This window comes from Pongo abelii, chromosome 1 (assembly GCF_028885655.2).
Source record: "Pongo abelii isolate AG06213 chromosome 1, NHGRI_mPonAbe1-v2.0_pri, whole genome shotgun sequence".
In the NCBI taxonomy this organism is placed as follows: domain Eukaryota; kingdom Metazoa; phylum Chordata; class Mammalia; order Primates; family Hominidae; genus Pongo; species Pongo abelii.
The window spans coordinates 13,857,450-13,873,071 of NC_071985.2; the positions used below are offsets into that span (position 1 = coordinate 13,857,450).

The following is a 15,622-nucleotide window of genomic DNA, read 5'->3' on the forward strand; positions in this document are numbered from 1 at the left end:
ATGGGCACCCAGCCGTCCTTGGGACTGTTCTGCCTATGGAGTAGCCATTCGTTATTCCTTTATTATAATTATTTTTGGAGATGGAGTCTCCCTCTGTTGCCCGGGCTGGAGTGCAGTGGGGTGATCTTGGCTCACTGCAACCTCAGCCTCTCGGGTTGAAGCAATTCTCCTGCCTTAGCCTCCTGAGTAGCTGGGATTACAGGCGTGCAACACCACGCCCAGCTAATTTTTGTTTTTGTTTTGTTTTTGTTTTGAGACAGAGTCTCAACTCTGTCACCCAGGCTGGAGTGCAGTGGCACGATCTCGGGTCACTGCAATCTCCACCCCCCAGGTTCACGCCATTCTCCTGCCTCAGCCTCCCAAGTAGCTGGAACTACAGGCACCTGCCATCACACCTGGCTAATTTTTTGTATGAGACGGGGTTTCACCGTGTTAGATAGGATGGTCTCGATCTCCTGACCTCATGATCCACCTGCCTCGGCCTCCCAAAGTGCTGGGATTACAGGCATGAGCCACTGCACCCGGCCTAATTTTTGTATTTTTACTAGAGAAAAGGTCTCACCATGTTGGCCTGGCTGGTCTCGAACTCTTGACCTCAGGGTATCTACCTGCCTTGGCCTCCCAAAGTGCTGGAATTACAAGCGTGAGCCACTACGTCTGGCCCCTTTACTTTCTTAATAAACTTGCTTTCTCCTAAAAAATCCTAGTTAACACACACATTCTTAAAACCAGGGGTGGGGATGGGGGAACAGGGATGGAGGCAACACAAACACAAACCAGGGTTCAACTCCTGGCTGCATTACTTACTAGCTATGTGACCTCAGGCAGCTGAATGTATAACTCAACCTAAATTACCTCATCTATAAAGCCCTCTCAAATGAGGTTATTTATAAAGATTAAATAAGCCATCTACTTTATTGCCCGGCACAAGCACTAACTACCCTTTATGTACAGTTACTGCATCTGATATAATACTACTAAAAATAAACTGACCAGGTATGGCAGCTCACTTCAGGAAGCCAAGGCTGGAGGATCCCTTGAGGCCAGGAGTTTGAGACCAGCCTGGGCAACACAGCAAGACCCCATCCCTACAAAAAAAAATTTAAACATTAGCCAGGCATGGTGGTGTGCACCTATAGTCCCAGCTACTCAGGAGGCTGAGGCAAGATCATTTGAGTCTAGGAGTTCACAGCTCCAGTGAGCTAGGATTGCACCATGCCACTCCAGTCTGGGCAACACAGTGAGACCCTGTCTCAGATTAAAAAAAAACAAACTCACGCCTATAATCCCAGCACTTTGGGAGGCCGAGGCGGGTGGATCACTTGAGGTCAGGAGTTCGAGACCAGCCTGGCCATCATGGTGAAACCCTGTCTCTATTAAAAACACAAAAAAATTAGCTGGGCGTGGTGGCAGGTGCCTGTAATCCCAGTTACTTGGGAGGCTGAGGCAGGAGAATCACTTGAACCGGGGAGGTTCTCAACCAAGAGGTTGTGGTGAGCGAGATCACACCACTGCACTCCAGCCTGGGCGACAAAAGCGAAACTACGTCTAAAACAAACAAACGAACAAAAAAAAAACCCCCACATATTTTGAAATACTGAGATAACTCAAATGCCATACTCTCTAAACCTAACCAATGGCTCTCAAACTTGTTCAGACGAGCTCCTGACCATATCCATACCATCTATAATGACATAATTTCATCATATGAAGTATGTACAATTTACTAGCAGAAAATATAAATACATACAAGATAAAGTCACATAAATCTCCAGTATAAAGTTGTTACCTGTTTCAATTACCTATTGCTGCATAAAAACTCGCCAAAGCACAGTGGCTTAAAACATTAAGGTGATACTTGGTACAGTTCTGTGGGTCAGCTTTGCTGAGCTTTGTTGTTCTGATTCATGTGTTGTCAGCTGCGGTCACCCATGTGACTGCATTCAGTTGGGAGCTGGCTGAGGCTGAACCATCCAAGATGGCTCAACTCAGATTATCGGCACCTGGGTGGAGGTAGCTGGAATGGCTAGGGTCTGGCTGGACCCCTGTTCCCAACAGGGTTAGACTTCTCAGGTGATGACTGGCTTCCAAGAGAGTGAAAACAGAACCTGCAAGGCCTCTTAAAGGCTAATCCCAGAACTACTGATACAACATCATTGCACTTATTTACCAGAGCATGTCATGGGCCAGCCTAGACTCAGAGAAAGAGGAAATAGACTCCACCTCTTCATGGGAGAAGTGGCATGCATGAATAAGGATGGGAAGCATTACTGGCAGCCATCTTTGGTGACAATATACCACATCTACCCCTCTCCACCAAAAAACGGATGCCACACTGGGCAAGCTTAGATGTGTCCATCTAGCCACCCAGGCCCAGCAGTTTCACCTCCATGAACAGGACAAGGCTAAGTTCAGGGGAAGGCAAGGGACACCCTCTGCCCCATGCTACCATGGGCTCAAAGTACAGTGTGGCCTGGCCTAGGTGAGGTAAAGAGCAAGATCTTAGCATCCCCCACCATAGAACTTGCCATCTGGATTCATGCAGGCCACATGTGCACAGCAGAGACAACCACACCTGAACTCCTTCAAGTCACAGATTTCAAAGTGGGGAGGAACAAAACAAATGATTATTTTAAAATTTGTGAGCAAAAACTTCCAAGATGTACGGTATGCAGCAACAGCTAACTGAGACAGATGAGGAAGGTGGATTGTTATTTTCACTAACCTCTTATCAAAATTCCACATTATCTTTACTCATAAATTCAGGCAACAAACTAGAGTAAGATTTACAGCATTTTGTCACCAATGGAAATCAAAGATATTTTCCTATTACTTTACACTTGTGGCAGATATTTTTTAAAAGATCACTTATTCTCATGATTGCTTCAAAATTCAGTAGTTATTAGACCCACTGGTAGATTTTATCATTTAGTGTTACTTAATAAAGACATATATTACTGTATCAATTTTTCCCATGCATATTCTCCTACGTATATATCAATTCTTAAAAAATATTTTGATTACTATATTTCAATGTAACTATTTCCTTTGTAATATATTTATTTCCTGCTTTTAAAAGTATTATGTTATGCCTGCCAAAAGGATCCATAGCACAACAAAAGTCCCTGATCTTGAGTATATTCTGAAAAGATGTAGAATCTGAGCTGGGTCTTTAAGGATGAGTAGGAGTTTGGTGAAAAAAAAAAAAAGCAGCTGTACTTTCGTCCTACCATAGGCATCAAACAGGATCCTACATAAAGATACCTACAAAAACAAAAAATAGCAGAGCAAAAGCAGTGCTACTGAAAATAAAACATTTTATGAAAGCTGTAACATTTTAAATAAGATTTTATGCTTTAAACAGAAGTGCGTTTTCCGAAGGAAATTACAAAGATCACTTCTAGGTGATCTCCTTTTTTTATTTACATTTTTGGTAGAGATGGGGTCTCACTATATTGGCCAGGCTGGTCTCAAACTCCTGGCCCAAGTGATCCTTCCGCCTAGACCTCCCATAGTGCTGGGATTACAGGCTTAAGCCACTGTGCCCAGCCTCCTTTAATTTTCTAATATGGCAACATACAAATAGATCTTGTGTTTACTATCAATTAATTATTAATATTAAACATTTTATGTGTAAGAAGGTAAAATAAATCCTCAGGCACGTTACTAGGTGTTAGAAAAATAGCTCCAGACAATTTGTGTTTGCTTATGTACCTTAATGTATGTAAATGTGTACAAATAAGTTTTGCATCTAATAAACTGTTTCTAGAGTCTCATTAATAAAATAGATACTGTTTTATGAAATAGTGAGATCTGAAATTTTAGAAATTAAATTTCATATTGAAATAAAACTTATGAAATAGTATCGGTTTTCCTTAGAGGAGTAACATGGGGGGTGGTGGAATTAGAAATAGAAAAATTTATTTTTCAAACATTATTTGATTTCAGTGAAAAAGTGTAAGAGCTCAACTAATACATTTATAATAATGATAAATGAGAAAACAATGCAAAACAAAAATACCATGGTTTGCAATTCTGTCCTAAATTTACACTTTTTATTTATTTATTTATTTATTTATTTTTGAGATGGAGTCTCGCTCTGTCACCCAGGCTGGAGTGCAGTGGCACGATCTCAGCTCACTGCAACCTCTGTCTCCTGGGTTCAAGCGATTCTCGTGCCTCAGCCTCCCAAGTAGCTGGGATTACGGACGCCCACCACCACACCCAGCTAATTTTTGCATTTTTAGTAGACACGGGGTTTCATCATGTTGGACATGCCGGTCTCGAACTCCTGACCTCAAGTGATCCACCCACCTCGGCTTCCCAAAGTGCTGGGATTACAGGCATAGCCACGGTGCCAGGCCCTAAATCTACACTTTTTAAAACAGTGGTAATAAACAAGTTTTAAAACCATGGTAAAAAACAAGAAGTCATGAACAGATCTTTATTACTGTTGAGTTTAGTTGCAGGAAGATGAAAGGAGAGTTAGGAATGGTGTTAGGTAGTTGCAAAGCGGATGCTATGCCCTTTACAGATCAAAGACTAACACTAAAGATCAATATTTTCTGGGACATTTCCAGCAGGTTTCTCAGAAAACAAAACAGCCTCAACAAATAATGAAAAATCCTAGCTCAATGGGTGCCCATCAATAACAACAAATCTCCAAGAGGTAAACCGTAATAATTTACATAGACTCCACTGAGATTCTAGATTAATATATTAAGAAACTGTATCCAAACACTCAAATTCTAAACCATGTCTAAAGAGAAAAATGTTGGTGAGGAGGAGAACACAGGGAGGGGTGTCCAAAAACGTTTCTCTTAGAAGCATTTGGCCTGTTCAGGTTCCTTCCTCCTTCTGCCTGCCAATTACACATGCTGCTGGTAAAATCATCATCCTGACCCATGGCCCTTTTGGAAACACGATGTGCTCATAAAACCCAGTTATCAAGATTCATTCTGTCCTATGTCCCCATCACGATTGCCAGATAGAATCGAAGATGCTCAGTTAAGCTTGTATTTCAGATAAAGAGCAAATCATTTTTAATTAAGTATGCCCCCATGCATGTCTCATATTTATACTAAAAAAAAAGATTTGCTATTTATCTGAAATCCAAAGTTCACTATGCATTTGGTATTTTTGTTTGCTGAATCTGGCAACACTACACAAAGGTAAAGGGTCCCCAACAGACTCCCAAACTTCCACAGTAAGCTTCTTTCTTGTTGGAGCTTTGGATACAAGCTACTGGGAAAGGCCAGGTCTCTGGGGAGTTTCTAATAAATACTGTTGATCTTGATACCCTGTTTGTTTCAGGAATGTTTAGTGTTCGGCAAGGTTGCATAACTAGCTGTTCATCATGAGAGGAGAACTCAGCTTTCCTGCAGTGTTCAGCGCTGTAACATCTGAAGAGCTGACCCAGTGAGGTTGTTTTCCTGTGAGTAAAGCAGTGCAGTAGAAAAGCACCTTGCTGTAGACTGCTCTTTTTGTTTGCTTCTCTAATCAGCTGAATTTAATATTCATCTCAACTGCTTTTGCGTTGACACAATTATGATTTTGCTCTGATTCAAGAAAGCCTTCCAAAAATGAAGCAGAGCTACCACCTTTTTGAACAGAGATGCGCCTTGCCCACATACTATCATTACATTTCCTGATTAAAAAAAAAAAAAAAATCTCGAACACTTTACACCATACCAAAAGAATATTTTATACCAATCCATTAATGCTCAGCCAAGATCCTCAAAACACTTTACAACAGGCTTATGACACAAAATATGAATAAATCAAGAATTTTCTTTTTTTAGTTTAATTTTTTATTTTTGAGGGTGCATACAATATTTTGATACAGGCACACGTGTAACAATCACATCAGGGTGAATGGGGTATCCATCACCTCAAACATTTATCCTTTCTTTCAAACACTTATCCTTTATTTCTAGGGCTTTGTTTCTTAAATTGTCAACCACCCATTTCCTAAGATGTCCATTATCACAGACACAGGCTGGAACAGCACGTCCTCTCTGATGCTAAGTATTAAAGTTAGATTCTGCTCCCTAGTGTTGAAGAAAAGTCAAATTTTAAGATTTATTTCTCACCAGAAAAGAGAACTTCTATCATTGCTTGGAAACAGAAGCACTGAAATAAAAGGTGAGTGGGCAGAATACTGACACACACAGCTCTGTTCAGAGCATACTCTGTGGTTTAGGTTTAAAGAAAAAAAAAAACTGAAAACCACTCTGCTGTCTAGGGACAAGGTAAAGAGGACTTCAAGGTTACTTACCATATTTGAACCCCTCAACTACTCCAAAAGACAAGAAGTAGAGAGCAGGAATACCTAGGAAGGACACGGGTGACTGGCGCACAGCCATAAATCTTGGGAAAGTTGATTACAGAAACTGGGTCATTCTTGTCATACCCAACTAAATCAGAGTCAAGGGGCCAAGGGGAAAAAGTGCTCGGGGCATACAGCACCTGCTCCAAGAATTCAGTTTATTACAAGCCCAGCTGCTGAGACTGCCTGTTGTAACCTGAAGCCAGTTTTATTTAATAGCTACTAAAACAATTGGCTGTGACGCTAAGACTAATCTTACCTACCACTATCACTCACCAATCAGAGCTTGCTAGCCAGCTCTCCAAAACTTTACTAGTGGCAATGAACTTTCTTTCAGAACAGTATGTAACATTTCTCCTTTTTATAAAATGTACTAGACAGGGCACGGCAGGTAACACCTGTAATCCCAGCACTTTGGGAGGCCGAGGTGGGAGGATCACTTGAGCCCAGGAGTTCGAGACCAGCCAGGGCAAAACAGGGAGTCTCCATCTCTACAAAAAAATCAAAAAGTGAGGTGGGAGAACTGCTTGAGCGTAGGAGGTTGAGGCTGCAATGAGCCATGATTGTGCCACTGTACTACTACCTGGGTGACAGAGCAAGACCCTGTCTCCAAAAAAAAAAAAAAAAAAAGGGAGGGGGTGGCCAGGCGCGGTGGTTGACGCCTATAATCCCTTCACTTTGGAGGCCGAGGTGGGCAGAACACCTGAGGTTGGGAGTTTGAGACCAGCCTGACCAACATGGAGAAATCCTGTCTAAAAATACAAAATTAGCCAGGCGTGGTGGCACTTTCCTATAATCCCAGCTACTCAAAAGACTGAGACAGCAGAATCCCTTGAACCTGGGAAACAGAGGGTGCAGTGAGGCGAGATCATGCCATTGCACTCCAGCCTGGGCAACAAGAGTGAAACTCCGTCTCAAAAAAAAGGCCGGGAGCGGTGGCTTACACCTGTAATCCCAGCACTTTGGGAGGCCGAGGTGGGCAGATCACAAGATCAGGAGTTCGAGACCAGTCTGGCCAATATGGTGAAACTCCGTCTCTACTAAAAATACAAAAATTAGCCAGGTGTGGTGGTGGGCACCTGTAGTCCCAGCTACTCAGGAGGCTGAGGCAGGAGAATCGCTTGGACCCGGGAGGCGGATGTTGCAGTGAGCCGAGATGGCGCAACTGCACTCCAGCCTGGGTGACTGAGTGAGACTCCATCTCAAAAGCAAAAAGAAAAAAATCCACCTTTCTCTTTGTTCTTTGGATATACCAAAGACCATCTAGTCTATGTGGATGCCCTGAACTGGAATTCTTGCTTCACAAATAAAATGTTACATTTAGACATTCGTCTACACATTTTATTTTTATTTTGACACTGTAAACCACTATTAATTGCTAATGTTACAAATATTAATTATGGGTAATAATAGCTCAGGAGATTGCTATATTTACCTTAGGTTACAAAAGAGATCAGAGAAACTAAAAAATGACATGAAATCATCAAACTCTAAAGGACCAGTTAAATTCCTGTAGTCCAGACCACTGGTTCTCCACCACTTCAGACCCAATGATCTCTTTTGTATTGCCCCATAAATATCCTGAAATGGAATTCACAGATAACTTTACCTACTCATATAATTTTTTAATGTCAACAAAGTGCCTATTTAAATTTTAAAAAGTTATTTATAATAAGATAATATGTATTTCAATTATGTAAATGTTTAGGCATGACAACACAACACTAGACGACATAATGAAGTAAGCAGTTGTTCCAAGGCTAAGAATCCGAATACAGTCATGCACCACATAATGACGTGTAGGTCAACAACGGACCGCATATACTACAGTGGTCCCATAATCACACTGGAGCTGAAAAAATCCTGTCTCCTAGTGAAGCTGTAGCTGTCTTAATGCTGTAGTACAACATAATACTTGTGTTTGTGGTGATGCTGGTGTAAACAAGCCTACTACGCTGCCAGTCATATAAAAGTATAGCACATACAATTATGTATAGTACATAATATTTGATAATGACAATAAATGGCTATGTTACTAGTTTAAGTGTTCACTATACTATACTTTTTATCATTATGTTACAGTGTACTCCTTCTATTTTTTCTTTTTTTTTTTGAGACACAGTTTCACTCTGCCGACCAAGCTGGAGTGCAATGGTGTGATCTCGGCTGACTGCAACCTCCGCCTCCCAGGTTCAAGTGATTCTCATGCCTCAACCTTCCCAGTAGCTAGGATTACAGATGCGTGCCACCATGCCCAGCTAATTTTTTCTGTTTTTAGTAGAGACGGGGTTTCACCATGTTGGCCAGGCTGGTCTCGAACTCTTGACCTCAGGTGATCCTCCTGCCTCAGCCTCCCAAAGTGCTGGGATTACAGGCATGAGAGGCTGTGCCCAGCAAACTCCTACTTATTAAAAAAAAAAAAAAAAAAAGTTAATTGTAAACTACCCTCAGGCAGGTCCTTCAGGAGGTACTCTGGAGAAGGCTCAGGTCTAGCGCAGTGGCTCATGCCTATAATCTCAGCAATTTGGGAAGCCAAGGCGGGCGGATCACCTGAGATCAGGAGGTTGAGACCAGAATGGCCAACATGGCGAAACCTCGTCTCCACTAAAAATACAAAAATTAGCCGGGCATGGTGACATGTGCCTGTAGTCCCAGCTGCTTGGGAGACTGAGGCAGGAGAATCGCTTGAACCTGGGAGGCAGAGGTTGCATTGAGCCGAGATTGCGCCACTGCACTCCAGCGTGGGTGACGGAGCAAGACTCTGTCTCAAAAAAAAAAAAAAAAAAAGTGCCGGGCATGGTGGCTCACGCCTATAATCCCAGCACTTTGGGAGGCTGAGGAGGGTTGATCACGAGGTCAGGAGTTCAAAACCAGCCTGGCCAACATGGTGAAATCCCGTCTCTACTAAAAATACAAAAATTACCCAGGTGTGGCGGCGCATGCCTGTAATCTCAGCTACTCAGGAGGCTGAGGCAAGAGAATCGTTGGAACCCAGGCAGTGCAGTGAGCTGAGATCATGCCACTGCACTCCAGCCTGGGTGACAGAGCAAGAATCCATCCCCCCAAAAAAAAAAATTTAAAGTTTATAAAATAAAAAAGTTACAGGAAGCTAAGGTTAATTTATTACTAAAGAAAGAATAAACTTCTAAATTTAGTGTAGCCTAAGGCTACAGTGTTTCCAAAGTCTACAGTAGGGTACAAGAATGTCCCAGCCTTCACATTTACTCACCACTCACTCACTTACCCAGAGCAACTTCCAGTCCTACAAGGTCCATTCACGCTAAGTGCCCTATGCAGGCATACCATTTTCTATCTTTTTTTTTTTTTTTACGATGAGATCTCATTGCGTTGCCTAGGCTGGTCTTGAAACTCCTGGGCTTAAGCAATCCTAACTACTCAGCCTCCCAAGTAGCTGGTACTAACAGGCACATACCACACGTACCACCCCACACTGCTTAATTTTTTTTTTTTTTTTTTGAGATGGAGTCTCACTCTGTCACCCAGGCTGGAGTGCAGTGGCACGATCTCAGTTCACTGCAACCTCCACCTCCCAGGTTCAAGCGATTCTCTGCCTCAGCCTCCCCAGTAGCTGGGACTACAGGCGCCCGCCACCACGCCTGGCTAATTTTTATATTTTTAGTAGAGACAGGGTTTCATCATATTGGCCAGGCTGGTCTTGAACTCCTGACCTCGTGATCCGCCTGCCTTGGCCTCCCAAAGCGCTGGGATTACAGGCGTGAGCCGACGCACCCAGCCAATTTTTTATTTTTACTGTACCTTTTCTATGTTTAGATAAATACTTACCATTGTGTTATAATTGCCTACAGTATTCAGCACAGTAACATGCTGTACAGGTTTATAGCCTAAAAGCAATAGGCTATGCCATACAGTAGCCTAGGTGTGTAGTAGGCTACACCATCCAGGTTTGTGTAAGTACACTATGATGTTCACACAATGATGAAACCACCTAACAGGCATTTCTCAGAATGCATCCCCTTCATTAAGCAATGCATGACTATACTGAGTCAATGTCCCTGAACCAAGGCCTTCCATTAGCATTTCAGGACAAACCCTGCATCACCCAGGACTTGAAGCAATTCTTGATTTTTCTGCTCAGAGTAACCAAGACTTTGAAAATATCACTGTATCCAAAAACCATTAAAGACCATAAAATTATGGACAATTTGGGCAAGCTTTTAGAAGACGGAAGTAGGCTGGGGTAAGTTCCAAATAAAAAGTCCTTTCACAGGGGGTGGTGGCTCACACCTGTAATCCCAGCACTTTGGGAGGGCGAGGCCAGTGGACTGCCTGAGGTCAGGAGTTCGAGAAGAGTCTGGCCAACCTGGTGAAATCCCCGTCTCTACTAAAAATACAAAAAAATTAGCCAGACGTGGTAGCGTACGCCTGTAATCCCAGCTACTCAGGAGGCTGAGGCAGGGGAATTGCTTGAACCAGGGAGGTGGAGGTTGCACTGAGCCAAGATCACGCCACTGCACTCCAGCCTTGGCCACAGAGTGAGACTACATCTCAAAAAAAAAGAAAAAAGTCCTTTCACTGGAGGGTTTGTAAGGTCATGGTCCAGGTACCTAAGGAATCTGTAGGCCTGGCTAAAATATTTCTCCCTAAACATATAACCTGAACAGCTCTGAACAAATTCAGAGATGGCAAGTCTACAAGTAGAGTTGGCCTTTTAAGAACATCCTGACTTTCTAAAATTATGGAATAGTGGACCAGGAGATATGCTGTGTGGTTACCTAATTCTGACCTTCATTTTAAAGGCTAGTAAACTTGTCTTGTTCAGGACCATAAAGACTGTTAAAAGTGGGGTTGGTGCAGTGGCTCACATCTGTAATCCCAGCACTTTGAGAAGCTGAGGTGGGAGGATCGCTTGAGGCCAGGAGTTTGAGACCAGCCTGGGCAACATAGAAAAACTTCATCTCTATTTTTTTTTTTTTTTTTTTTTAATTAGCTGGGTGTGCTGGTACGTGCCTGTAGTCCCAGCTACTCAGGAGGCTGAGGTGGGAAGATCACTTGAGCCCAGGAGTTCAGGGTGACAGTGAGTCATGATCATGCCACTGCATTCCAGTCTAGGCGAGACAATGTCTCAAAAAATAAACAAATAAATAAACCAACCAAACAAACAAAAAACGTTGTTAAAAACAGACTAGAGGCCTCCTGATTTCTAGGGCAGTATTGTGTTCACTGTACCATACTTAAGGAAAAACAGCTTACTAGGGAAAGATCCTTTTGAGAAATTGAAAACTAATAAAAATCAACAACAACAACAAAAATTTAGAAGATAGGCTCTGCCTGAAGGCTCCCCAGCACCCTTTTCAGAGCTTCACGCAGTTTTTCTGACATCAGGCAATCAAAAATATTAATAGAAATGCAATGTGACGGGCCGGGCACGGTGGCTCACACCTGTAATCCCAGCATTTTGGGAGGCCGAGGCAGGCGGATCACAAGGTCAGGAGTTCGAGACCAGCCTGGCCAATATGGTGAAACCTCGTCTCTACTAAAAGTGCAGAAATTAGCCGGCCATGGTGACGGGCACCTGTAATCCCAGCTACTCAGGAGGCTGAGGCAGGAGAATAGCTTCAACCTGGGAGGTGGAGGTTGCAGTGAGCCGAGATTGTGCCACTGCACTCCAGCTGGGCGACAGAGCGAGACTCCGTCTCAAAAAAAAAAAAGAAAAAGAAAAAGAAATGCAATGTGACATATAACTCTTCCTATGATAAGAAATTTTTTTAACGGTGGCTCAGCATTCCACTATTCAGATGTTCTGTATTTTGGGTAATCAATTCCTTCTTACTGGATAACTAGGCTATTTCTCTTTTCTATTATTTACTTACTGGATTGTAAATTGGTAATGAGCCAGAAAGGTTTACATTCATCCAATGTAAAGGACTGTAAAAAAAAAAAAGGGACGAAGAAAGCAACGCCACCCATAAGGTCAAGAGTCAGAAATTTTTTTAAAAAGGGAAAAATGCTACAAACAGCAGCAATTAAGCCACAAATAAAATCACTGCCTTTTTGGAATACAACAAATTCCATAATATAACTACTCCATGAGCCAAACGTTTCTTCCTCTCCATCCCTCCTTGTCAAGTATTAAATATAACCTTGACTAAATGACCATGCTGATTCATAGTGAAAAGTTACCTGCATTGAAAATACACAGTCCCTTCGTGGCTCCCATCATGCTTTCCTCTCTCGGGGTTGTCCCATTCTACTCCTAACCAGGGTCCTAGCAGAACAAGAAAAACCAAATGAGTAACAGATGATGATACAAGCAATGCTCCATTTTTCTGCAAGCAAATACCAATTTGCAGTGGAAACCATATCACACAGATACCACTTGCGGAGGAGGGAATGGACAAGTTAGCCTTATACTCAGGACTTCAATCAGCAAATGCCATAGCATGTCTGGGTGAAAAAGCCAACAAAAACCACCACTCCAGAAAACAAGAATGGCTAAAATTTATTGAGCACACTAAACAAGACTGATCCTTGAGGACATTACACTAAGAGAAATAAGCCACCACAAAAGGACAAACACCATATTCCACTTATATAAGATACTTAGGGTAGTTACTACTGAACTGTACATTCAAAATTGGTTCAGATGGTAAATTTTATGTTACGTATATTTTACCACAATTTAAAATGTTAAATTAAAAAGTGGTTAAAATGGCAAACTTTATGTTATGTATGTAGCTACAATAAAAATTAAAAAAAAAAAAAAAAAGCCCAGGCACAGTGGCACACGCCTGTAATCCCAACACTTTGCGAGGCCAAGGTGGGCGGATCACCTGAGGTCAGGAATTCGAGACTGGTCGAGACTGGCCTGACCAACGTGAAGAAACCCCGTCTCTACTAAAAATACAAAATTAGCCGGGCGTGGTGACGCATGACAGTAATCCCAGCTACTCGGGAGGCTGAGGCAGGAGAATCGCTTGATCCCGGGAGGCGGAGTTTGCAGGGAGGCGGAGGTTGCAGTGAGCCGAGATCATGCCACTGCACTCCAGCCTGGGCAACAAGAGCAAAATTCTGTCTCAAAAAAAAAAAAAAAAAAAAAAAAAAAAAAGGCCGGGCACGGTGGCTCGCGCCTGTAACCCCAGCACTTTGGGAGCCCAAGGCAGGCAGATCACGAGGTCAGGAGATCGAGACCATCCTGGCTAACACGGTGAAACCCCGTCTCTACTAAAAATACAAAAAATTAGCCAGGCGCAGTGGCGAGCGCCTATAGTCTCAGCTACTCCGGAGGCTGAGGCAGGAGAATGGCGTGAACCCAGAAGGCGGAGGTTGCAGTGAGCCGAGATCACGCCACTGCACTCCAGCCTAGGCGACAAGGCGAGACTCCGTCTCAACAAATAAAAAATAAAAAAGGAAAAATAATTTTTTCCTTCAATTTCAGCAAAGAAAAACCCAATAAAGGTAGTCTTCAAGGAAAAAGAAAATTATACCAGACAGAAGCCTAAAGATACGAGGGGTGGGGAGATAGAAGGCAAGAAAAGGGTAAATATATGGGTAAAGTTAGAGTAATACAGACAATATAAAGTAATAATATCAGTTCTTTGGGTTTAAAATAAACATTGGTTAATATGTCACACATATGAGTTAGGAAGGTGATAAATGGCATGTTCTAAGGTCCAAAAGGAGGTATAATTATTAGACTAGATTTCTGTAAACCAGAGATGCATATTTTAATCTCTAGACTTACCTCTAAATAATACAAAATTAACTGCTGTGTAAGGAAAAATAAAAAATGAATAATTACTGTGTAAGTTAAAACTCTCTCCAAACCATGTCTTTCCTCTGCTACACTATTCCTCACACTACAACAATCAGCACAGAAGATGACTTCTGTGACCGAATGTCTGGGGGTTTTCCCCACACACCAAGCGGGGGATGCCATCTGGGTGTCCGCCAATTCAATTCTGACACTATCTGACTGGACATAGTGTCAGACCACCAGCCACCAGCCTGGGCGTCTGGAACTTCTGACCGACCAGCTTCAAACAGCTGGGGTTCCAACAGCCCCCTCTTTGTATCTGATTAATTTGCTGGAGCGGCTCACAGAACTCAGGAAAACACTTACTTACATTTACAGGTTTATTATAAAAAATATTGCAAAGAATCTAGATGAAGAGGTGTGCTAAGGTGAAGTACAGGGGAAGGGCTGTGGAGCTTCCAAGCCCTCCATGGATGCAAGAACCTTCACAGATTCAGCTATCTAGAAGTTCAAAGACTTCAAAGAGGCATTCCTGCCTCTAGTGTAGAGGGGTGGGAGCCTCTCCCGGACGGTCTTATGACCCACAATCAGAATGGTGGAAGAAGATTAGAGTTCTGCCTTGGGGCAGGAGAGAGATCCTGTTTCCTGAGGCCTGACACACCAATATTATAACAAAAGACTGTAACAAGAGGTATGGGAGTTAAGAACCAGGAACCATGAACAAAAACCAATATATATCATACCACCACAACTACCAAACTAATGGAGAAGAAACACAAGATAAAAATAATCATCTCTAGGCTTGGTGGCTCACGCCTGTAATCCCAGCACTTTGGGAGGCGAAGGTGAGTGGATTGCTTGAGCTCAGGAGTTCGAGACCAGCCTAGGCAACATGGCAAAACCCCATCTCTACTAAAAATACAAAATAGCTGGGTATGGTGATGCGTGCCTGTGATCCCAGCTACCCAGAAGGCTGAGGTGGGAGGATCACTTGAGCCTGGGATGTGGAGGTTGCAGTGAGCCAAAGTTGAGCCTCTGCACTCCAGCCTGAGTGACAGAGGGAGACTCTGTCTCAAAAAAGAAAAAAAGAAAAGAAATAGTGGCTGGGCATGGGAGCTCACGCCTGTGATCCCAGCACTTTGGGAGGCCAAGGCTGGCTGATTGCTTGAGCTCAGGAATTTGAGATCAGCCTAGGTAACATAGTGAAACCATGTCTCTACAAAAACTACAAAAATAAGCCCGGCTCAAGGGATTCTTTTGCCTTAGCCTTCTGAGTAGCTGGGACTACATCTTGGAAGGCTGAGGTGCGAGGACTGCTTCAACCCAGGAGGCGGAATTTGCAGACAGCGCTACTGCACTCCAGCCTGAGCAATGGAGTAAGACCTTGTCTCAAAAAAAAAAAGAAAACACCACAAATAATCATCATCGTCATCCAATGAAGGGAGAAAAAAAGGAACAGAATGTCAGCAAAACAAACAAAAAGCAAGTAGTAAGATGAGAGATATAAACCCAAATTATCAATAATTAAGTAAAACATAAATGGTATAAATGCTGTCATT

General features: G+C 42.7%; 1 protein-coding gene across 6 annotated transcripts in view; it reads right to left on the reverse strand.

Moving 5' to 3' along the window:
* The window catches only part of TBCE (tubulin folding cofactor E), a 91,665-nt gene that overhangs the window by 39,168 nt on the left and 36,875 nt on the right, over positions 1–15,622 (reverse strand). For all 6 annotated transcript variants that reach the window (XM_024250883.3, XM_054559339.2, XM_054559410.2 and 3 more), the window contains 1 exon segment: positions 12,491–12,575. In XM_024250883.3, coding sequence (XP_024106651.2) covers positions 12,491–12,575 — 85 coding nt within the window.